Genomic DNA, 24,759 nt, shown 5'->3' on the forward strand with positions numbered 1-24,759 from the left:
TGCAACTAGTTGTGTTTATTTCCTAAATATAGTAACAACTATATTCTGCGCAATTTCAACTTCATCATGGATCATTTTCACCACAATTATCAAGGGATAAAAATAAATATAATATTTGTGTTTCGATTTAAAAAAAAATTCCATGTATCAAATTAAGTTGCAGTATAAAAACAATAGTATGTCAATTGGTAAAACGCCCTTCCCCAGTTTCTCAGCCTCATACAAAAGAGTTTATATTTTTCTAACATTGACCTAGTATTGTATATGAAGATATAGTACAACATAACTAAAGTAGGAGAAAAAGAACTTAAAGAAAACAAAACACAATTAGAAAAGAAATACAATAAACAAAATATTTCTATGGACTACAGACACAAATGGTAAATTAACCCAAGTGCTTCGGATGAATAATGAAGCAGTTCCATTATATGATAAAAACACAAGGCAAAAATAAATCGGAAGATTACAAAGATTGTTTGGATCAATATGCAGTTCCGATATACTCGCCAATTATATTATATGATAAAGTGTATAAACATGGCAAAATCCTAATGCCGTATCACACTCGGCCGATATCATCTATTGGGTCTAAAGGCCCTCGGGCTGATATTGGTATCTCGGGATGGTACGGCATGTGATACGGACTTTGCCATGTATTATTATCTGTGTATCACATGTCAAGGGCAGATAAATACGACGTATAGCAACCTCAGACGAAATTCAACATCAGCATTAATACGACATCATCATCAGTTGAGTAGTTTAATAGCAAACACATTTAAGGCCTAATGAAAAAAGCGCTAGTTTTGTTATATTTTTTTATTACACATCTAATATTATCAGAAGAGTAATTGTAGTGTGTAGATGAACTTAACACCGGATTGTCCTATCAAATTTAAGACAAAACAAATTTAGTTCATCTTAACCTTTTACATCGCAGACATCGATTCTGGTGCTCTCGTCCTTTTCTCTTACTTTAACTGTACTGATGATTCTGGGAAGGTATGTTCCATCCATGTATAAAATCAACTGTCACACCACTGATACTGGGAAGGTATGTTTCGTACATGTACATCAACTGTCACACCGCTGATACTTATAAAGTATGTTCGATTCATGTAAATTAACTGTCACGCCGCCGATACAGGGACGGTATGTTAATTAACTGCTTATTTTATACAGCTGATACGTCAATCGTTGGTATACCCGAATATGTTACCCTAGTAACGCAAGTATTCATGTTATTTGTTGTTTTCCTACGATTTATATCTATCCATCTCACATTCACTGTGAGTATATCTTTCCATCTCACATTCACTGTGATTATGCATAGTTTTTAATAAAAGAAGGAATATATCACGCTAAACAATGTAATATGGTGGTGAATGATTATTTCCACTTTTTACGGGAATGGTAGCATGTTGTTTTGCTGGTCTCACTTGAATTGTCTTGTGTTGTATCTCTACAATTGAAAGAAATCTTGTTTTTGAAATAGAATCATTGTTGTTATATTCTAAATTATTCAATGTTATTTTTTTTTAGTTGATGAAAGGAAACATGTATTACATAAAAATATATGTTTTGTAATGACAACTTATATACTATTGAAAGCGATTGGTAATTATTAAAACAACAAGATGTTCTAAGTAAAAACATTTCATATTTCTTTGAAAAGATATATCCCCTTTTAATTTCTAGAGGACATTGTATTTCAATCTTCTGACGCATGAAAGCACTGTTATTCAGTTTACAGTGATCGCACTGTGATACCTTAAACACTTCTTTCAGATAACAAAAGTGTGACAATTCATTTATAAAATCTCGTTATCATAATATTTTTAAAGGTTTTTATAACAGGATACTGATGGAGAAATTGCACATAGCAGTACATACAAAAAAAAACGGCTGTGTAAAAATATTAATTTAGTTGTTTAGGAACTGTTCTTTCATCATTGTTTATCTGCCGTTTACCATTAGAATTAAACGTAAATATTAATATTGGCCGTGTTACATATCTCACTCGAATACAGACAGTAACAAAAAATAAATATTGATATGTAAGGAAGTCATTATAATAACTGGCTACGTTTTTTACTCGTATACAGCCAGTAAAGAAAATTTTTTACGAAATAAAGATAGTGTAATAACTGCCTGTATGATTAATTGACGCAGATAATGTATTTTGTCACAAAAGATACAGAGTGTTGATTTTATCACATTTGTAGAAACTAGATTCAACGATAAGCAATTTACACCTACCTGTACATTTTGAATAAACAACACAAACAACGGCAAGTAAAATTCCAAGTCCTACAGAAGACAATATCACCAATACTATCATACCACTGAAATACAAAAAAACATCATTCAATGCTTTACATACTTCAATTATCAAATATTGATAATATATGACCCAACAGTAACCTTCTGCCATTTTGAAGCTCTTGGTCGGTTCGCTGTCACCTCGACACATTCCCCATTTACATTATCAATTTTGAAAGAATGCGTGGGGTATACGCCAAAAAAGAAAAGAAAAAAAAAGAAAACTAAACAAACAATCTTACTTATTGAACATAGAGACGAAATGCATGACGGTTCGATAAAGAAAATCAACATTTTTTGAGATTATTAATTACAATTTACTTACTTAATTGATAAACATAGAGATGTTCCAGTGCAATAAAGACCTTCTGGACAACACCATGTGCCACCTGTACATTGATGATAGGTTGCTGGACATTCCTCTTGTGGAGCTAAAGTAAAAAATATTGCCGATGTTAAAATCAGGAAAAACTATTGCTTTAAAATTAATCATTTTAGCTTACAAAAATGATGAGAAAAAACTAAAAAAAACTGAGTTTACCTTTGGTCCAAAGGACATCCGATAATTGTTATTGAAAAATAAAAAAAAATGAATTAAACATATTATATAGATTACGTACCTTGACAAGATACTTCTAATATTACATTGAAAAAAGTTAAAAGAAATACGTAAACATATGTAACATCCATGTCTCTTATTGAAGTTTTTTTTCGTAAATGCTTACATATTATTATATTTGTTCTTTTATAGCAATTGCCGATGATTTTTTTCAGATTCAGTAGAATTTATCAAATACACGGAAATAATATTGTTCTCAATCAGCCTTTTAAATTTCAGTTAATTCAAACAAAGCTATTTAAATTTTGCGTAATCAAGCATATATTGTAAATATCCGTATATATGAACTTGCTTCAAGGAGTGGAAAAAACAACGTAACCATTCAAGGGCATTCAATTAATTCCAGTAATAAAGATATAAATAGAAATATTTGGAAACCGTCAATCATTTTATTTCAGAGGATTTCATTCATTATGTCCTGTAAAGAATACAACACCACGACATGACGTGTTACTGGAACTACATCTCTACTAATGGGACTGCTCAGGATAATATTATGACGTGTTACTGGAACTACATCTCTACTAATGGGACTGCTCAGGATAATATTATGAACTTTGCATGCTTCTTCAACAAAAGGAGCTATTTATATAATTATAAATAAGTTTTTTATTCTCCGAGATGCAGCAAAATGATTTTTAAATCGTCACCAGATCGGTTGCATTTGGAAACTTGTTTAAAGAAAACAAAGATACTTTTTGTGGTTTTATATATGATCTTCCGCAGTTATGATACTTAACTCGAGATATTTAATTTAACCTAGATGGCATTTAATAACACTTGCTGAAATTATCAAAACACATATTATTAATTATATTTAATCGGAGCCCCTGAGGTTAGCCTTGGTTTGTATGAAGCTCAAATTAATTAAGCTTTTGTGTATTAATTTTACTTTCTTTTCTTTCCGTCATTTTTTTTTTTTTTGGTTTGAATCTGGTTGTTTTTCGACTCTTTACTTTGATGGTTTTCTGGACTGTTTTTATTTTATCTTTTTCTTTTTTTTTGTTTTCCAACTTATTGTTTTGCTGGACTGTTTGTTTTTATTTTATCTTTTTCCTTATTTTTGTGTTCAAACTTATTGTTTTGATGGACTATTTTTTTTCTTTTTGGTCATGATTTTCTTTCAATTTCTTTTTTTTATTCAAGGTTTATTTTGTATTTCTTTTCTATTTGGTCAGGGTATTGTTTGTTATTCTTTCCATTGTTTTTACTTTTGGTCAGGGTATTGTTTGTTTAAAATATTCATTGTGTCCCCCTTTTGGTCAGGGTTTTGTTAATTTTTCTATCCATTGTTTTAACTTTTGGCCGAGGTTTTGTTTGGTTTTTCCATTCATTGTTTTCTTTTTGATCATGTTTTTTTCCATTGATTTCTTTTGGTCAGAGTTTGAATTTTTGCTATCCTTTGTTTTCCTTCTGGTCAGTGTATTGTATATTTATCCATTGCACTTTTTCGTTGTTTTATAATGACCACCCCCTTGAGTCATATCGCTAAGTCATATGTCTTGTGTTGTATTTTATGGACAGTTTCAATGCCTATTTTATTTTTACCTTTGTACCAATGATGTTTGTTTCTGTTGTACATTTATTTCTGTTGTACATTTATATTTTATATCCCCCTTTTAACAATGTGACGTTTGATTCTTGATTCTTGTTTATTTTTACTGCTATTTTAATACAATCCGATAAGACAGAACGACATTTGATAGAAATTCAAACTGTTTAGTTGCTATTTAAAATTTAAAAGCGAAATTTTCATTATCATTGTCCATGATACTTGCGCACACTCTTCTTCAGAACTCTTGACTAAGATAATCGTATCATAGAATTGTTTCGATTCAATTAGAATGATACAAAATATTCAAATAATTGGGAATTTTATAGTTTTTTGTTGTTTGATATCTTTTTCCTAGTAAAATGTCATTCTGACATGGTCTTATCACAATCTTAGCTCAAAGTAGCTTGTAAATCGTTATTCATAAAAAGACCAATTGATTATTTAATAACCGGAAATTTCAACCTCACACAATCTAGTAAGACACTATAAACAATTCTTAAAAATTAAATTAAACGATGTTTATTCTTAAACATGTCATCAATACTGTCCGATATGTATCTCTCTAGAACAAAACATATTTAACTGTAGATTAATCCCATTTGAAATTATGTGCCAACTGTGTATTTCCTGATACAGCGATTTAATATTTCCATATATGTTAAATAAAGGTCTTCATAAAAATCAATATAATATGGTTGGTTAGGCATTCCTATATATATATTATTCCATATATGCCAAGTTTAAATTGGACTTATTCCAACATTCAAAAAGCCACACATGACGCAGGTTTTTGACTGCAAATCTGGCATAATTATAATAAAAATAATAATAATAATAATAATAATAATAATAATAATAATAATAATATAATAATAATAATAATAATAATAATAATAATAATAATAATAATAATAATAATAATAATAATAATAATAATAATAATAATAATAATAATAATAATAATAATAATAATAATAATAATAATAATAATAATAATAATAATAAAGAGTATTAATAATAAAAATAAGATATTAATAATAATATTAACTATAATTATAAAAGTAAAAATAAAACACCATAATTTGATGATAATTTGATTGTTGCCAATTTGACAACAGAAAATCGACATTCATTTTTAGCTCACCTGGCCAGAAGGGCCAAGTGAGCTTTTCTCATCACTTGGCGTCCGTTGTTCGTCGTCGTCTGTCGTCGGTAACTTTTACAAAAATCTTCTCCTCTGAAACTACTGGGCAAAATTTAACCAAACTTGACCACAATCATAATTGGGATATTTAGTATAAAACAAATGTCCAGTCACCTGGCCAAACAACCAAGATGGCCACCATGGCTTAAAATAGAACATAGGGGTAAAATGTAGAGTTTGTCTTATATCTCTTTAACCAAAGTATTTAGAGCAAATCTGATGGAGTTAAATTGTTGATAAGGTCAAGATCTATCTGTCCTGACAACCCGTTGTTAGGTTGCTGTCGCTGAATTGGTAATTTTAAGGAAAGTTTGCCGTTTTTGGTTATTATCTTGAATATTATCATAAATAGAGATAATCTGTAAACAAGAATAATGTTCCGCAAAGTAAGATCTACAAATAAGTTACAAGACCGAAATGGTCAATTGACCCCTTAAGGAGTTTTGGTCATTTATAGTAAATTGTTTACCATTTTCATAAATTTTGTAAATTTTTACAAAATACTCCACTGTTACTGGGCCGAGTTCATTATAGATAGAGATAATTGTAAGCAGCAATAATATTAAGTAAAGTAAGACCTACAAACACATCACCGTCACCAAAACACAATTTTGTCATGAGTCCACCAGTGTCCTCTGTTTAATATGCATATAGACCTAAAGAGGGACGAAAGATACCAGAGGGACAGTCAAACTCATAAATCGAAAACAAACTGACAACGCCATGGCTAGAAATGAAAAAGACAAATAGAAAAACAATAGTACACATGACACAACATAGAAAACTAAAGAATAAACAACACGAACCCCACCAAAAACTAAGGTGTTCCGGTTACCAAGGTGAGCAACACAGGCTCTTTAGAGCCTCCAGTTTATCTTACTGGACATTGCTTTATAGTTCAAAAACGCACTGTTAAAAATTTGCTGTGCTCTTAACTGTCATGATCAAGATGTTTATGTTTAAATATTAAAGGGGCACTTTCTACATATTCGAGATATATAAAAAAAAATATATATGATTGTGCATCATTAATAAGAGTGAAATAGTGAAATAATAATTCGCTTAAAGCAACCAGTATGATTCAATTTTGTCAAAATAAGCTAAAAACAGCGATGGTGAATTATTCACTTGCAAGTATATGATCGTCGACAGTCTTCAGAGGTCAACTTGAAGGTTAATAAGATGGTGTATAGACTAAAATACAAACGAAACGATGATATATATCAAAGATAAACTCATCATAGATACCAGGACTAAAATTTTACACTTACGCCAGACGCACGTTTCGTCTACAAAAGACTCATCAGTGACGCTCGGATCAAAAAATGTTTAAAAGGCCAAATCAAGTACGGAGTAAGAGAGCATTGAGGACCAAACATTTCTAAATGTTTTGCCAAATACAGCTAAGGTAATCTATTCATGAAGTAGAAAAGCCTTAGTATTTCAAAATTCAAAGTTTTGTTTACAGTTAATTTATTATGAACATATCAATGATAACTCAAGTCAGCACAGAAGTGCTGACTACTGTGCTGGTGATACTCTCAGGGAAATAAATCTCCACCAGCAGTGGCATCGACACAGTAATTGTAAATAAATCATCTTGGATACCAAGACTGAAATTTTACACTTTCGCCAGACGCGCGTTACGAGCCAGTGCCATGTAAATTGGTTATTTTAGACTTTTTATAATTTGGATAAACTGTAAACCAAATTATTTTTGTGGATATTGTATTTCACGTTAAGTCCTTCCTAGTCCATTTTACGTCGATTTATATCACGATTTTCACATTTACTAGATGCAACTAAATAAGGAAAGATCCAAGTTTAACATGTTCGCGACAAAAATTAATCTCTCGCGAAGATTAGTTGGTTAACAGTACGTTTTAACGTTTTTGGAATTTTGGATCCTCAATGCTCTTCAACTTTGTACTTGTTTGGCTTTATAAATATTTTGATATGAGCGTCACTGATGAGTCTTATGTAGACGAAACACGCGTCTGGCGTACTAAATTATAATCCTGGTACCTTTGATAACTAATTAGAATGTTATACATCAAATATGAAAATTTGAGTAAAAAAAAGTGAACATAAAAATGACAGCTAATGCCCCTTTGGTATAATGGATGTGCAGTAAAAACCGACTGGGCTCTTCTTTTTGTCGACATTTTGATTGTTTAAGTTAACGTGGTATGGGAGTATAAAGTAGAAATGATAGAATTTGTTCATACTTCGCCAAAACGTAGGATCTATTTAAATATGTTCAAAAAATAATAATAAAAATGATAAGTTCCGAGCATTTTCTCAAGCTACAGTTTTTGACAAAATGACACATGTATGAATTATACGGGAAAAATATCAGTGTATGAATAAAAGCTACACTAAATGATAGACTTGTAAAACAAAATACGAGAAGATAGCTTTTAGAAAATGCTTTGATTGTATCAAAGAGGGGCGAAAGATAACAGAGGGCATCCAAACTCATAAATCAGAAATAAACTGACAACGTCATGGTTAAAAATAAAGACAAACAGACAATAAAAAAGGTTCACAAGACGCAACGTAGAAAACTAAAGTCAAAAGAAACGATAGGGTCCCCGTACTTGTATTACGGATAAAATTCAAAATAGCAAAATTTCATGTAGATTCCTTCAGAAATGCACTATATCATAGTTACATTGTACCTCCTCTTAAAATAGCTCTTCAAACAAACACAAATCAAGCAAAATAACCCTAACTTGTAATAATATTTATACTTATAAGTTAAAATATATCAAATGTATTCTTTTAAATGAAATTTCACATTAGTTATTTGCATTCCTCATTTAATAATGCTAATTTGATTGACAATCTGGACCTAAGGTTCTCTATTATTTACAATCCAAGATGGCGAAAGACACCTATACTACCTTAAGAATCGAATGTTACTTTTAGTCAACTTGTTTGGGTGTAAAAGGGTTGACCAAAATACATTTAGTAATTCCGCGTTTCATTTTGAAAATGTGCGCATAGTCAACACTTGAACAACACTATAAAATTACTAATAGAAGCATTCGTTACTTATAATAACATTTGTTTGCTAGGCTCAACACAATTTCTATAAGTTCTATGAAGATTTTCTATGATTTATCTATGCACTTTATTGTGGAAGCTCGAGACATCATGAATGTTTCATTTCTTTTTGAAATGAAGGTTAATTTCAGAGGATGCGAAATAGATGTCAGCCAATCAAAATTACATATAGTTTATACTTGAAATAGAAACTCTTCTGTGTAAATTATTCCTATTTTGAAATCTTATCTAAACACAACTCATTTATTTTTATCAGTTGAAGCAATTACATATTCCAAAAACAATGCTCATATTACTCTAATCTTACAATGATAGTCAGACCACTAAACAAAACTAAATGTAGGCTACACGTCAATAAAGCAGGAATTGATGTAAAGACATCTAGAAGGCACAGTTTAGTCAACAAGAACCGAGTCGACTTAACTTGTCACCATAACCAATTTCATTCCACATATTCCATATCAAATCATTGCAGAAACAGATTTTTACCACTTTAACAATTTTTCTACAATATTTGTCCACTCTCGATGGTTAAATCATATATTTTAAAAACGCCATCGAGTGGATGAATATCGTTATAAATGGGGTTGTGTGGTAAAATCTGTATTTCTATTGATTTGGTACATTGTAAGTATATATATCGGCCTGGTCTAGGTTCTCATTAGCAGGTCAGAGATCTATCGTAATCATTTTATTATATTACAGAAAAAGATGTAAAGTCAAAAACAATTTGCAAGAGCAATTTGAAAACTTTTTATTGCTACAGACGGCATATTAAAAATGATTGTATCTTATTCCTAATCCATGTCCGTTTTTCTTCTTACCAGCATGATCCCATCTCTAACAGGAAGTAGGACCTAAAAAAATACAATATATGAAATAACTTATCTTAAAATAGTTAAGTATAGCAGCACATGGTGTCGATTGGTGTCTTTGCAGACTGCTTGAAACATTATTTACAAAAAAGAAGATGTGGTATGATAGCCAATGAGACAACTCTCCACAAGAGACCAAATGACACAGAAGTTAACAACTACAGGTCACCGTACGGTTTTCAACAATGATCAAAATCCATACCGCATAGTCAGCTGAAAAAGAAAATTGAAATTAAAAAAAGTTTGTTATTTCATAAAAGGAGTAGGTCCGGTAAGGGCTGATTTTGGCCTCAAATTTCAGGTTCATCTGATGAAAGATTTTGAACACTTTTTAAACACTTAAGTGTCTATTTTATTTGAATCAATTAGTTTATGTGAAAGATTTTAACTGCCTTAGTCATAAAAAACACATCAATTCAAGCTGAAATATGAAAAATCTACCAAATATGCCGAAAAATGTCACTTTTCAGCTGGTTTTTGTCTGAAATGAAAGTGGCCGCATCCGTGTTCATCCTCAACCTTTATATATGCTATGTATTATCGTAAAATACAACTTACATTTCAATATTAAGGATGAACACGAATGCGGCCACTTTCGTTTTACACGAAAACCGTCTAAAATTTAACTAAAATGCTAGAACTGTGAAGTTTTCAGTAATTTAGCATGACTTAATGGTGCTAGTACCCGATATATATGTGCATTGTTTTGTCAACAATATCCCATATTTATGTAGCAGAAGCATTTTACTGTGCAATAAATAACTAAAAATTTACATTTTAACAATTTGGTAAAACTGCTATATTTTGGGGCCAAAAAGGGGTCTTACTGGACCTACTCCTTTTAATTTAAGACTAACTATTTGTTTACTGATCCTTCAGGAAGATATAAAATAATTCAGCTTGATATGAGAGTATCCAAGTAGTACGAAGAAGGATGTAAAAATACACCCTGGTCCATATTCAAAGTAATATATATTGAATTCAATGATCACATATATATAAGTCACTTACATGGTAGATATCCTCTCTTGTCGCTATTGTCTCATTCACATCCTTTATTCCATCGTCGTCGGGCGTATCTGTCATATACGATCTACCACCGGATAACGCATTATCTAGGGCAATAGTACCTCCTGGTGCCAATAAATTGTTCAGGGCTATCTTCATGAAATATATTATTAAAGTATTTACCTTTATTTTATGTAATCACTATTCACCTTAAGATTAAAAGAGCTAGGGCCAATTTTCACTGAAATGTTTAAACGATCATTTCTAAAATTCATAATAATATGTTTGTTTGTAATCTAACATGTGGTCCACTTATAAGTAGCCACAAATAACTTTTCAGTTCTCTTTGTAGCTTACTATGCGTTATGAGTTTTGTTCATTGTTGAAGGCCGTAGAAATGGTCCCAATGATAACCATACCAAATCCTCGTATTTTTATATAGAGACAGATTTTTGAATATTTGTATTGTCAATAAAAAAAACCAAAAATTAGACCATTCTTAACCAAAACTGAAATTTGTTGGGATATATATATATATTCATAAGTACGTCTGAGTCAGTGACAACCCTACAACAGATGTATCCATCGGATCGCCATCAATGATGGTGATACATGGCTGTGTACATAATGTATATACAACTCGTCTAAACATCAACCCAACAATGTTAGATCTGTAAATTTGCTTTCGCAAATTTTTGGTTCTTCCCTCGCCGGGATTCGAACCCATGCTACTGTGATATCGTGACACCAAATCGCCTGCACTGCAGCCGTCCCGCTAGACCACACGACCACCTGGGCTCTCAAATAAAAGAGCTTTCGGTGGGCATGAGTAAAACACATGCCCACCGAAAGCTCTTTTATTTGAGAGCCCAGGTGGTCGTGTGGTCTAGCGGGACGGCTGCAGTGCAGGCGATTTGGTGTCACGATATCACAGTAGCATGGGTTCGAATCCCGGCGAGGGAAGAACCAAAAATTTGCGAAAGCAAATTTACAGATCTAACATTGTTGGGTTGATGTTTAGACGAGTTGTATATACATTATGTACACAGCCATGTATCACCATCATTGATGGCGATCCGATGGATACATCTGTTGTAGGGTTGTCACTGACTCAGACGTACTTATGAATATAATTATTTTCTGTGACTGTATCTTACATTAATTTGTAGGATCCTTTACTATAGATAATTTAGCTGATCTGTAACAATAACATCTTCATGCCTTATATATCATGTACTGTAGTACGCCGCTAGATTAAAACTGACGTGGAAAGGTAACACATGCCCACCGAAAGCTCTTTTATTTGAGAGCCCAGGTGGTCGTGTGGTCTAGCGGGACGGCTGCAGTGCAGGCGATTTGGTGTCACGATATCACAGTAGCATGGGTTCGAATCCCGGCGAGGGAAGAACCAAAAATTTGCGAAAGCAAATTTACAGATCTAACATTGTTGGGTTGATGTTTAGACGAGTTGTATATATATATATATATATATATATGTCTAGCGGGACGGCTGCAGTGCAGGCGATTTGGTGTCACGATATCACAGTAGCATGGGTTCGAATCCCGGCGAGGGAAGAACCAAAAATTTGCGAAAGCAAATTTACAGATCTAACATTGTTGGGTTGATGTTTAGACGAGTTGTAAATACATTATGTACACAGCCATGTATCACCATCATTGATGGCGATCCGATGGATACATCTGTTGTAGCGTTGTAACTGACTCAGACGTACTTATAAATATAATTATTTTCTGTGACTGTATATTACATTAATTTGTAGGATCCTTTACTATAGATAATTTAGCTGATCTGTAACAATAACATCTTCATGCCTTATATATCATGTACTGTAGTACGCCGCTAGATTAAAACTGACGAGGAAAGGTAACACACGGCCAGCGAAAGCTCTTTTTTTGAGAGCCCAGGTGTGTGGTCTAGCGGGACGGCTGCAGTGCAGGCGATTTGGTGTCACGATATCACAGTAGCATGGGTTCGCATCCCGGCGAGGGAAGAACCAAAAATTTGCGAAAGCAAATTTACAGATCTAACATTGTTGGGTTGATGTTTAGACGAGTTGTATATACATTGCTCTTTTGATTAAACTTCATTAATTTCGATTTGAGACGTCCTTCTATGCAAAATTCTACAAATACGTTTAAAATTTGCAGTGCTTAAATGTTTATATCTTATTCAAAATGTTAAAATTGTTGATAATTTTTGTGCGAATACTGTGAAGTATTATATATTTTATTATTTTAAGCTTAAATCATTTTAAGGTTTTGACAATGTAAGTGAAAAAATATAAGAAGAAATCGGTCCCACCTCAAATATAAATAACGAAAAAATAAATAATCATTAAGGAAAGCATGAGTACAAAATTGTTTTCGTACATATATAACTATAAACAAATAAAATTACCAATGAAACATATTGGATGTAAATCTAATATTGTAAGTTTAATATGCTCTGCTAGAAAAGTCTAATTATTTAAGTTATCACAACATAATAAGGGTAATTTACATTACTGAAAAGCTGTACTATAAAGTACAAAGGTATCTCTATTTAAACCAATCACTGTAAATTAAAGTTGGATTATTTGAACAAAATAGCATTAAAGTCTATTTGTTTCATAACACACTGTTGCCAGTATAATAGAATTTTATGCGACTGTGCGTCATACAAGTGAGAGGTTAAGCTAGTTTTAAAACAAGGTTAAATCCACCATTTTCTAAATAAGGAATTATTACAGTTGTTTTCCATTCGTTAAGATGTGTTTGAGCTTTTGATTTTGCCATTAATTTGATAAGGGACTTTCCGTTTTGAATTTTCCTCAGAGTTCTGTATGTTGTGATCTTACTTTTTTCTAATGAATTATCCATTTAAAGTTGTTCAGTAATTTTGATATTTAGTTTTTAAGTTGATATTTATAGATGCAATCTTACCGAATTTCATCTCAGTAAACTTACATGAAAGTATTCAGATTTTCCAGGTCTATCAGCATCTATGAAAATGAAATCAAACTGTTCTCCTCTTTTTGAAAGGTCTTTAATTGTGTCTAGTGCTGAGCCTAAAAAAAGCTAGGTTTGAGAAAATGTTTTATTTGTATGTTTTTGTTTAACGTTAATACCCAAGAGATAAGAGCGATCTTAAACCATTAACCTTTGCTTTTATGATTTTTATAATTAATGAAAATCGACATTATTGAGCGCAAATAGGGAATACGAAACAGTTTCAGGGGATGTAATGACGTTGTACCGCAAAGTTTCATTTTTGGAGACGTCAAACTGCGATATATCGAGTACAATTAACATTTTATGGAGTGAAATTAATCATCAGCCTGAAATCGAGTACTTGTGCACTCTTTTTGAAAATGACATTTGACTTGATTTTGTTTGAAGATTGTTTGATCCAATTTTTGTGAGAAAAAAATGTTTATTCTTTGCCGAGATTCGAACTACTGATATTGGGATATTGGGACAACTCAATGGCATGAGCTCGAATGCCGGCGAGCGACGAACAAACTTTGCTTCCGCAAATTTTCTGATCTAACATTTTTGTGCTGATATTTAGAGTGATTGTGTACTTTTAATATATGTGTTGTCAGTCGTGTATCAACTTTACTGGTTATCCAATGAATGATCTGTCTTATAGTTGTCACTGGCTTAGACGTAAATATTATATAATTATAAGATATTATTTATTACCTATAAGAATTTCTACTTTTTTACCATGAGGTGATCGGTCCGTATAGGTCCTTGCAAGTTTGGCTAGATATGGATCAAATTCACATGTAACAACCGTTCCATCATTTGGCATAACTTCTGCCATTCCTAAAGCACTACATCCCGTAAATAAACCTACTTCTAATACCTTCTTTGCTTTAGAAGTGTTCACTAAAAACTTCAATACATAACCTACAAAACATACAGTTAAAGTATAGTATAGTATTAGCCATATCATAAAAACGCCTACAAAACATGAAGTACAGTTAAAGTATAGTAGGAGCCATATTATAAAAACGCCTACAAAACATCAAGTACAGTTAAAGTATAGTATTAGCCATATCATAAAAACACCTACAAAACATGAAGTACAGTTAAAGTATAGTATTAGCCATATCATAAAAACGACTACAAAACATCAAGTACAGTTAAAGTATAGTATTAGCCATATCATAAAAACGACTACAAAACATGAAGTACAGTTAAAGTATAGTATAGTATTAGCCATATCATAAAAACGCCTACAAAACATGAAGTACAGTTAAAGTATAGTATTAGCCATATTATAAAAACGCCTACAAAACATGAAGTACAGTTAAAGTATAGTATTAGCCATATCATAAAAACGCCTACAAAACATGAAGTACAGTTAAAGTATAGTATTAGCCATATCATAAAAACGCCTACTAAACATGAAGTACAGTTAAAGTATAGTATTAGCCATATCATAAAAACGACTACAAAACATCAAGTACAGTTAAAGTATAGTATTAGCCATATCATAAAAACGACTACAAAACATCAAGTACAGTTAAAGTATAGTATTAGCCATATCATAAAAACGACTACAAAACATGAAGTACAGTTAAAGTATAGTATAGTATTAGCCATATCATAAAAACGCCTACAAAACATGAAGTACAGTTAAAGTATAGTATTAGCCATATTATAAAAACGCCTACAAAACATGAAGTACAGTTAAAGTATAGTATGAGCCATATTATAAAAACGCCTACAAAACATCAAGTACAGTTAAAGTATAGTATAGTATTAGCCATATCATAAAAACGCCTACAAAACATGAAGTACAGTTAAAGTATAGTATGAGCCATATTATAAAAACGCCTACAAAACATGAAGTACAGTTAAAGTATAGTATGAGCCATATCATAAAAACGACTACAAAACATCAAGTACAGTTAAAGTATAGTATTAGCCATATCATAAAAACGCCTACAAAACATGAAGTACAGTTAAAGTATAGTATTAGCCATATTATAAAAACGCCTACAAAACATGAAGTACAGTTAAAGTATAGTATGAGCCATATTATAAAAACGCCTACAAAACATGAAGTACAGTTAAAGTATAGTATAGTATTAGCCATATCATAAAAACGCCTACAAAACATGAAGTACAGTTAAAGTATAGTATGAGCCATATTATAAAAACGCCTACAAAACATGAAGTACAGTTAAAGTATAGTATAGTATTAGCCATATCATAAAAACGCCTACAAAACATGAAGTACAGTTAAAGTATAGTATGAGCCATATTATAAAAACGCCTACAAAACATCAAGTACAGTTAAAGTATAGTAGTAGCCATATCATAAAAACGCCTACAAAACATGAAGTACAGTTAAAGTATAGTATTAGCCATATTATAAAAACGCCTACAAAACATGAAGTACAGTTAAAGTATAGTATGAGCCATATTATAAAAACGCCTACAAAACATGAAGTACAGTTAAAGTATAGTATAGTATTAGCCATATCATAAAAACGCCTACAAAACATGAAGTACAGTTAAAGTATAGTATGAGCCATATTATAAAAACGCCTACAAAACATGAAGTACAGTTAAAGTATAGTATAGTATTAGCCATATCATAAAAACGCCTACAAAACATGAAGTACAGTTAAAGTATAGTATGAGCCATATTATAAAAACGCCTACAAAACATCAAGTACAGTTAAAGTATAGTATGAGCCATATTATAAAAACGCCTACAAAACATCAAGTACAGTTAAAGTATAGTATAGTATTAGCCATATCATAAAAACGCCTACAAAACATGAAGTACAGTTAAAGTATAGTATGAGCCATATCATAAAAACGCATCAAATCATTCATACAATTAATCTAACACACGATGAACCCCCGATGATAAGTATATTGTCAAAAATTACTTGCACTTTACAATGACTTTTTTCTGTTAGTTTATACAATTTCAAATTCATCTTAACTTTGTTTAAACTTTATTTTTGCTTACAAAGTTGTTTGTTTAGGCGATTATTTTTCATGAACAAAACTATAGTTCTAGCATTGTTAATACTACACTGAGAAACGATCTACAAAACTATAGTTCTAGCATTGTTAATACCCCACTGAGAAACTATAGTTCTAGCATTGTTAATACCCACTGAGAAACTATAGTTCTAGCATTGTTAATACAACAATGAGAAACGATCTACATTTGCTATGGTATAAACACCGAGGGATTGAATATTCTGAAATTGACTACTTTAAGACCCTTAATGCAATTATATTTTCCATTTAGACCAGTACTGATTTCGTTGACTGAGTGGTAATTGTTTGAAATGTAAACTCTTATTTATGTTCACATGCAGCACAATTAAACAAAAAGACAAACGAATGGATAACTGTTCTTTTCCTGATTTGGTACATACATCTTTTTATGTAGAAAATTGTGGATTAAATAGCTAGTTACACCTCTCCCTTGTAGGACATATAAGTTATAATCATATGTGTAGTATGTCTTATTCTACATGATCCAATACCCATCAACTATACTAATTGGTCGTTTCTATAGACTATTACCGTACATATCTATAATACAAGTATCGGCTGTGAAATCTTTAGTTGTATCAAGTAAATTTTAAACCAGTCATATTTTGTTAATTTTTTGTCAACAAAAGCTAAGCAAGACATTTCACACTGACGTATTAATGGCAAAGCGAAGGGTTTATATATAAAAGTAAATGTGTGTACATGTAATTATTTCTTAACCTTCAAGATTTCCAGACATCATTACTGGATTGATGTCCCATTTGGTTTGTTCTTCATTAAAAAGTTGCTTCCATGGATGCTCAAGCGTGTCTTTGATAAGAGCTGCCATAGCTTCACTAGGTCCTGATGTTTTCTGATCACAGTAGTCATCTCTTTTCTACATGATAATATAAAACCATTACTGAAATTAAAGGATTATTTCTGACACTTCTAATTAGCACTACGATATCGGGTTTGAGAAGAGACGTTATTTATGAATTTGCGTTATTTATTTGTGTGTTTGGTACCAGATTAATCATTCAAGCAGTTCAAATTTCAAACGGATGGCTTCAATTTGTTTTTATGCGGTGTTGTTACAATGCTGGCCCATATTGGGGAATGATGAGCGAGCACAAACATCTTTAACCCCGCCTCATTCGTTATGTGCCTGTTCAGATTCATCAATTTTTAATCAAGTGATGGTCGTTGTTTGATGTCTGTCGTAATAGGTTTATTGTTGCAGCATAAATTAGGAAAATGTTTTTCTTTTTTGAATGATTTCACATGTTGCCCATCGAGAATCTTGCATAGCTCTCTACACCGTATTAGTTTTGCACATTAATGGCCGTATATGGTGAAATGCAATTGTTCACACCCTTGTCCTTTGGTCTTTATTGACATGACAGTAGATTCATATCATCTTATTGTTTCTATATATATAAAATCAAAGTATCAATTTAATTTTAATTTTCATGTCATCATTGTATGCTTTATTTTAAAACGAAAAAAAATCGGGCCAAATATAAGTATATAATGTTGCGACATAATGTGTTACATTCATAATGTTTACCCAAGCTTTCAAATTTAACTTTCATTCAGCAGTCACATTAAGGTCCGTGGCTTAAATGTTTTTTTTCTGAAAACAAAAATATTGTCTTGAAGAAAATTATTCTGATTCAAAACTTAAAAGTAAGCTCGTTACCTTCATCAGTTCACCAACCCTTTCTAAACCAGAAATAACAGTCTCTGGAACATCCATTGATTTCGCTAATGTAATGACTTCTCTTAGTTTTCTCACAGCTGGGTCGTGGTGGTGTGAACCTGACATTGTTCTTTAAAATTACTAAAATTCAGTAACTATATATAAAAAAAAAAAAAAGATTTATCAGGACGACAACGGTTTTCGTAGCTTTAAAAAAATCAACGTAAACGCTAATTGACACATCTGATAATATTGTTATTATGAAATAAAACAGCAAGTTGTTTTTGCTTTTAATCGTATAAGCCCTTTTTTGAAATATTTAACTCGTGATATATGTTTTGAAGAAAATTGTGCTTTAAGCACTCGAATGTTACGTTCGGCAAATCACTACCGGTCAAATCATTAACATATTCAGTTGAAAGGCTCCGCTTGCTACAAAGATTACGACTTAGTACATTAAAGATTGGCAGATCTTTGCAAGATAGTTTCAGATGTATGAGAATGCACGTGATTGCAGTTAAGGAAATGATTGTACAATTATTCTGAAAGATATGACAGTTGTTTTCCATTCGTCCAACGTTTAATTTTGTCAGTTTTTATGAACCCCCTTTCCATGCTTTCTGATTTACGAGTTTTATATTTTTTATACTTTCTTATGTACATACATAAATGATTAAAACCGTCAAAATCATTAGTATTCCTATTAGTATTCCTATAAGTATTGCTATTAGTATTTCTATTAGTATTTCTATTAGTATTCTTATTAGTATTCCTATTAGTATTCCTATTAGTATTCCTATTAATATTCCTATTAGTATTCCTATTAGTATTGCTATTAGTATTGCTATTAGTATTCCTTTTAGTATACCTATTAGTATTCCTATTAGTATTGCTATTAGTATTCCTATAAGTATTCCTATTTGTATTAGTATTCCTATTAGTATTCCTATTAATATTCCTATTAGTATTCTTATTAGTATTCCTATTAGTATATTGCTATTAGTATTGCTATTTTTATTCCTATTAGTATTACTATTAGTATTCCTATAAGCATTGCTATTAGTATTGCTATTAGTATTGCTATTAGTATTGCTATTATTATTGCTATTAGTATTCCAATTAGTATTCCTATTAGTATTCCTATAAGTATTGCTATTAGTATTGCTATTAGTATTGCTATTAGTATTCCTATTAGTATTGCTAATAGTATTGCTATTAGTATTGCTTTTAGTATTGCTATTAGTATTCCTATTAGTATTCCTATTAGTATTCCTATTCCTATTAGTATTACTATTAGTATTCCTATAAGTATTGCTATTAGTATTGCTATTAGTATTGCTATTAGTATTGCTATAAGTATTCCCATAAGTATACCTATAAGTATTCCTATTAGTATTACCATTAGTATTCCTATTCCTATTCCTATTATTATTGCTATTAGTATTGCTATTAGCATTGCTATTAGTATTGCTATTAGTATTGCTATTAATATTGCTATTAGTATTGCTATTAGTATTGCTATAAGTATTCCTATTAGTATTCCTATTATTATTCCTATTAGTATTGATATTAGTATTGCTATTAGTATTCCTATTAGTATTCCTATTATTATTCCTATTAGTATTGATATTAGTATTGCTATTAGTATTGCTATTAGTATTCCTATTATTATTCCTATTAGTATTGATATTAGTATTGCTATTAGTATTCCCATTAGTATTCCTATTAATATTCCTATTAGTATTGCTATTAGTATTCCCATTAGTATGCCTATTAGTATTCCTATAAGTATTGCTATTAGTATTGCTATTAGTATTGCTATTAGTATTGCTATTAGTATTGCTATTAATATTGCTATTAGTATTGCTATTAGTATTGCTATTAGTATTCCTATTATTATTCCTATTAGTATTTATATTAGTATTGCTATTAGAATTCCTATTAGTATTGCTATTAGTATTCCTATTAGTATTCCTATTAATATTCCTATTCCTATTAGTATTCCTATTAGTATTGCTATTAGTATTGCTATTAGTATTGCTATAAGTATTCCCATTAGTATTCCTATAAGTATTCCTATTAGTATTGCTATTAGTATTCCCATTAGTATTCCTATTAATATTCCTATTAGTATTGCTATTAGTATTCCCATTAGTATGCCTATTAGTATTCCTATAAGTATTGCTATTAGTATTGTTATTAGTATTGCTATTAGTATTGCTATTAGTATTGCTATTAATATTGCTATTAGTATTGCTATTAGTATTGCTATTAGTATTCCTATTATTATTCCTATAAGATATAGAATTATATAATTATTTCTTTTACATTTAATAAATTATTAGTATACTATGAGGTGTGCAGTCCAATAAAGGGACCAGAGTAACAGACAATGGGTCATTTTATGTATTTTTTTTTAATACAAATTGCTTACTTTATTTACGTTTATATTTTATATCAATCAATTAAATCAAAATCAATCATATTATGTACTTTGTTTAACCTATTTTTAATTTACTTTACATTATGTTTGAAAATTATGTTGTTATTATTCTGCTCATTTTGAGCGCCATGATTGGCAAATAAAATATTTGGTTGTTTGTTTGTTTGTGTGTTTGTTGATTATAATCATATTACATAACCAGTTGCTACTAATAAAACATAATATTCCGAATTAAGCTTTCAGATTTTAAGTTGATGCAAAATAAACGTGAAGTTGGATGTGTCTTTTCAAAGAGGCATTACTCCATAATCACTCCAAAATATCACACAAATCATGAATAATATATTTAACTATAATAAAATTGAGAATGGAAATGGGGAATGTGCCAAACAGACAACACCCCGACCATAGAAAAAAACAACAGCAGAAGGTCACCAACAGGTCTTCAATGTAGCGAGAAATTCCCGCACCCGGAGGCGTCCTTCAGGTGGCCCCTAAACAAATATATACTAGTTCAGTGATAATGAACGACATACTAATTTCCAAATTGTACACAAGAAACTAAAATTAAAATAATACAAGACTAACAAAAGCCAGAGCCTCCAGACTTGGGACAGGCGCAAAAATGCGGCGGGGTTAAACATGTTTGTGAGATCTCAACCCTCCCCCTATACCTCTAGCCAATGTAGAAAAGTAAACGAATAACAATACGCATATTAAAATTCAGATCAAGAGAAGTCCGAGTCTGATGTCAACAGATGTAACCAAAGAAAATATTTTATAAACAAAATGACAATAATACATAAATAACAACAGACTACTAGCAGTTAACTGACATGCCAGCTCCAGACTTCAAGTAAACTGACTGAAAGATTATGATTTTATCATATGAACATCAGGCACAATCCTTCCCGTTAGGGGTTTAGTATCATACCATCATAACATATATGAGAAGAACATAACCCGTGTCATGCCAACAACTGTTTTTTGAATAAATGTATTTAGTTCCGATGCAAAGACCCTATAAGTGACCTGACAACAGTATCGTAACTATATCCCTTCTTAATAAGTCTATTCAAAGGTTTTGTTAGTTTTTGAGGTGAATACTGACACCTTTGTGCTTTATAAAGAATATATCCATAAAAAATTATAAGGCTATACTTTTGTTAAGTTATTTAATATTTATCTGTATTGTTGATATTAAATGCATCTTAAAGTAAATATAAGTAGATTTTTTTTAACGAGTCTTATTCCTACAAACATAAATATAGAGAGTTACGTGTATACAAAACACACAGACACTTTCACAGGCCAAACACGTATTTCCTTATATAACCCTTTTTATCCAACTCTTTAATTTACCAGAGTGACCAACCTTACAAGGGTGAAGACAGGAAACCAGAGTACCACGAAACCAGAGTACCACCCTACCAAAGAAGGGTGACCAGTAATAACTTTTATTTAACATATTTTTATACATTCTTACTAAAACGTTCGTATAGCAACTCACTAAGGGATACATATAAATAGTTTAATACTTAGGCCCGACCGCTCAGTTTTCGTTACAGTACCTGGATACAAAACAGAAAGACGAAAGATACCAGATTGACATTCAAACTCATAAACTGACAGCGACTTGGTTAAAAAAAGAAAAGACAAACAGAAAAATAATAATAGACAAATACAACAATAATAAAAACTAAAGACTGTATAATACAAACCCCACAGAAAACTTGGGGTAATTCGGTAAGGTCCTGCTCGTTTTGCTCATATTAGTACACAGCCGGTAATATAAAGTCTAATTCGGTAGGTTACATTCGGGAAAAGGGGACAGGATTGTAGCTACGACATTAAAAACATATCCGCTATCACCGGCGAAACGGGTACTAGTATTCCATAATGGTCATGACGGTCAATTAGGACGGAGGAAGTTGTATGTGCACATTATATAATCTTTACATTGTCACCATTTCGATCCTTTTGTTTCCGCATAATCAAGAATAACTGACAACAGGAAATTCAGGTGGGTCTTCGCATTATTTATTATGTTGCTCTTTCTAGCGGAAAGTAAGAGAATTATAAAATAAATTACAGATACAATGATATAAAATTTTATCTCCAATTTGATTGCAAATATTGATTTTTTTGTTGTTTTCTACATATCAAGTTGTTCTTCTATCGTACAACTGCCCCTTTTCCATGTTTTAGTGATTCGGGTTCCTGTAATATTGAGTGGAATTTGTACGAACGTTCGTTTGATATTTTTTAAAATAAGTCTTGTTGTCAATCTGTGATGTTTACACATACAGAGTGTATTGGGTTGCAGGATCCGAATTATTGTCAAATCAACCTATTGCAGATGGATGCAGTCCGATATTAGCTTGTACAACAGTTAACAAAGAACAGTCATAAGGAGCTGATACTGCTCTCGAAGTTAACTTTAGAAAAGTAGCCCTGCCAGTAAATTTCATTCTTATAATATCAGACCAGAACTGTTTTTAGGACTGCTAAAATGCAGATAATAAATAAACTCATCATAGTCATAGCCGACCGTGCAAGGGCTGAATAGCCAGTCAAGGTCGTTAAAAACTTCCATTTGTTGTTGTAGATACCAGAATTGAAATTTGGTAATATTCCAAAAAGTTAAAAAGGCAAAATAAAGTACGAAGTTGGAAGAGCATTCAGGACAAATACAGCTAATATATAAGGTAATCTATTCCGGAGGAAGAAAAGCCTAAGTATTTCAAAAATCAATGTTTTGTAACAGTTAATTTATAATTATGACCATATCAATGATAATTCATGTCACCACAGAAGTGCTCACTACTAGGCTGGTGATACCATCGTAGAATAAAAACTCCACAGCAGTAGCATCGACCCAGTGGTTGTAAATAAACTCGTCATATTAAGGGAGCTACCATTTAATTTTTATGGGGGGCTAGGATGAAATTTGAAAAAAATAGGCAGGACAGGAGTTTTGAGTAAAAAAAAAAGGCAGGATGAGTCACTTGCAAAAAAAAAGTCAGGACGACAATTTAGGTAAAAAAAAAGTCAGGATAAACTAAAAAAAAAAAAAAAAGGCAGGACCGAACAGAGTGAAAAATAAAAAGGCAGGACAGAGATTACAGCTAAAAAAAATGCAGGACAAAAATTTTCCTCCTAGCCCTCCCATAAAAATCAAATGGTAGCTCCCTAATACCAGGATGGAAATTTTGTAATTCGCATCAAACGCTGATTTTGTTTTTAAAAAAGACTAATCAGGATACAAAACGAGGACAGGTTTCGTTATAAATTTCATGTGTTTAAAGCGCACAGACAATGTTCAAATTATACTCTACAGTACTATGTACGTAAATCTAATAGGATTTTAATTTTCAAAATTCAATTATGTACATATATACCTTGTGTTTACGATGTATTCGTCACGTGTGTCATGTGTGTATCATTGAAGTTTTCCTGTGAGCTATTTATAACTTTATATACAGGTAAAACATGGATATTTTTGTCCATATGATATGTTGTCGTATTTGTTTTCGCAGATTTTTATTTTGTTTTTAAAAATCTGAGTAAATAGCTAAAAAAAGCCGAACGAAGCCCGAAAAAAGATTGATACGAATCTATTTAAAAAGAATAATGATGTTTTACGACTTAACCCGTTAACAATCCGCTTTGATTTGATTGATGGTTTTTGAACGCCACTTTCAGCATTATAGTACTTTATCGTGACACTTCTACTTCTACTTAGTTCGACGTTAGTTTTCCTTTTGATAAAATTTTATTTAAATACTAGTATGTACAATAAACAATTCACTAGACAGTACTAGATGTCACAAACGGACAGTTAAATGTAGACAGTTAAAATAATTTCAGCATTTTTGCCTGATTATCTTTTACAGTAATAACAGGATTGTCTGACATAAAATGTTTTTTTTCTTAAATATAACTAT

The 24,759-nt window shown here is 31.3% G+C and overlaps 2 protein-coding genes across 6 annotated transcripts; one reads left to right on the top strand and one right to left on the bottom strand.

Annotated features, from left to right (window-relative positions):
• Nucleotides 1-804: 804 nt before the first annotated feature.
• On the bottom strand, nucleotides 805-24,286 carry LOC139517981 (O-methyltransferase MdmC-like). Of its 5 annotated transcripts, none has more exons than XR_011663248.1 (8): nucleotides 24,214-24,286; nucleotides 18,370-18,524; nucleotides 17,409-17,565; nucleotides 14,358-14,567; nucleotides 13,620-13,720; nucleotides 2,648-2,753; nucleotides 2,260-2,345; nucleotides 805-1,462 (listed from the first exon to the last, which is right to left on the bottom strand). XR_011663248.1 is itself a non-coding variant. In XM_071309558.1 (7 exons), the coding sequence occupies exons 2-7, from the start codon at nucleotides 18,493-18,495 to the stop codon at nucleotides 9,567-9,569; spliced, it is 804 nt and encodes a 267-aa protein (XP_071165659.1). In that variant the 5' UTR covers nucleotides 18,496-18,524; nucleotides 24,214-24,286; the 3' UTR covers nucleotides 9,509-9,566. The 5 variants fall into 5 exon arrangements, 3 of the variants coding, with proteins under 3 accessions (XP_071165659.1, XP_071165660.1, XP_071165661.1); XR_011663249.1 differs by having other exon boundaries at nucleotides 18,370-18,510; nucleotides 24,214-24,281; XM_071309558.1 differs by lacking the exons at nucleotides 805-1,462; nucleotides 2,260-2,345; nucleotides 2,648-2,753 and adding exons at nucleotides 9,509-9,626; nucleotides 10,656-10,805.
• On the top strand, nucleotides 18,871-20,684 carry LOC139515530 (calphotin-like). The gene is made up of 2 exons (XM_071305106.1): nucleotides 18,871-18,900; nucleotides 19,359-20,684. The coding sequence occupies exons 1-2, from the start codon at nucleotides 18,871-18,873 to the stop codon at nucleotides 20,682-20,684; spliced, it is 1,356 nt and encodes a 451-aa protein (XP_071161207.1).
• Nucleotides 24,287-24,759: the final 473 nt, after the last annotated feature.

The sequence above is a fragment of the Mytilus edulis genome, chromosome 3, assembly GCF_963676685.1.
Source record: "Mytilus edulis chromosome 3, xbMytEdul2.2, whole genome shotgun sequence".
In the NCBI taxonomy this organism is placed as follows: Eukaryota; Metazoa; Mollusca; class Bivalvia; order Mytilida; family Mytilidae; genus Mytilus; species Mytilus edulis.

What these genes read in the sequence shown, in the direction of transcription:
- LOC139517981 (XM_071309558.1), bottom strand. Translation starts at nt 18,495, where the DNA reads ATGTCAGGTTCACACCACCACGACCCAGCTGTGAGAAAACTAAGAGAA. An exon ending in GATGTCTGGAAATCTTGAAG is followed by an intron (nt 14,568 to 17,408) that starts GTTAAGAAATAA and finishes TATGTTTTGTAG; the next exon opens with GTTATGTATTGAAGTTTTTA. An exon ending in CAAGAGAGGATATCTACCAT is followed by an intron (nt 9,627 to 10,655) that starts GTAAGTGACTTA and finishes GTATTTTTTTAG; the next exon opens with GTCCTACTTCCTGTTAGAGA.
- LOC139515530 (XM_071305106.1), top strand. Translation starts at nt 18,871, where the DNA reads ATGCACGTGATTGCAGTTAAGGAAATGATT. An exon ending in TTGCAGTTAAGGAAATGATT is followed by an intron (nt 18,901 to 19,358) that starts GTACAATTATTC and finishes TATTCCTATTAG; the next exon opens with TATATTGCTATTAGTATTGC.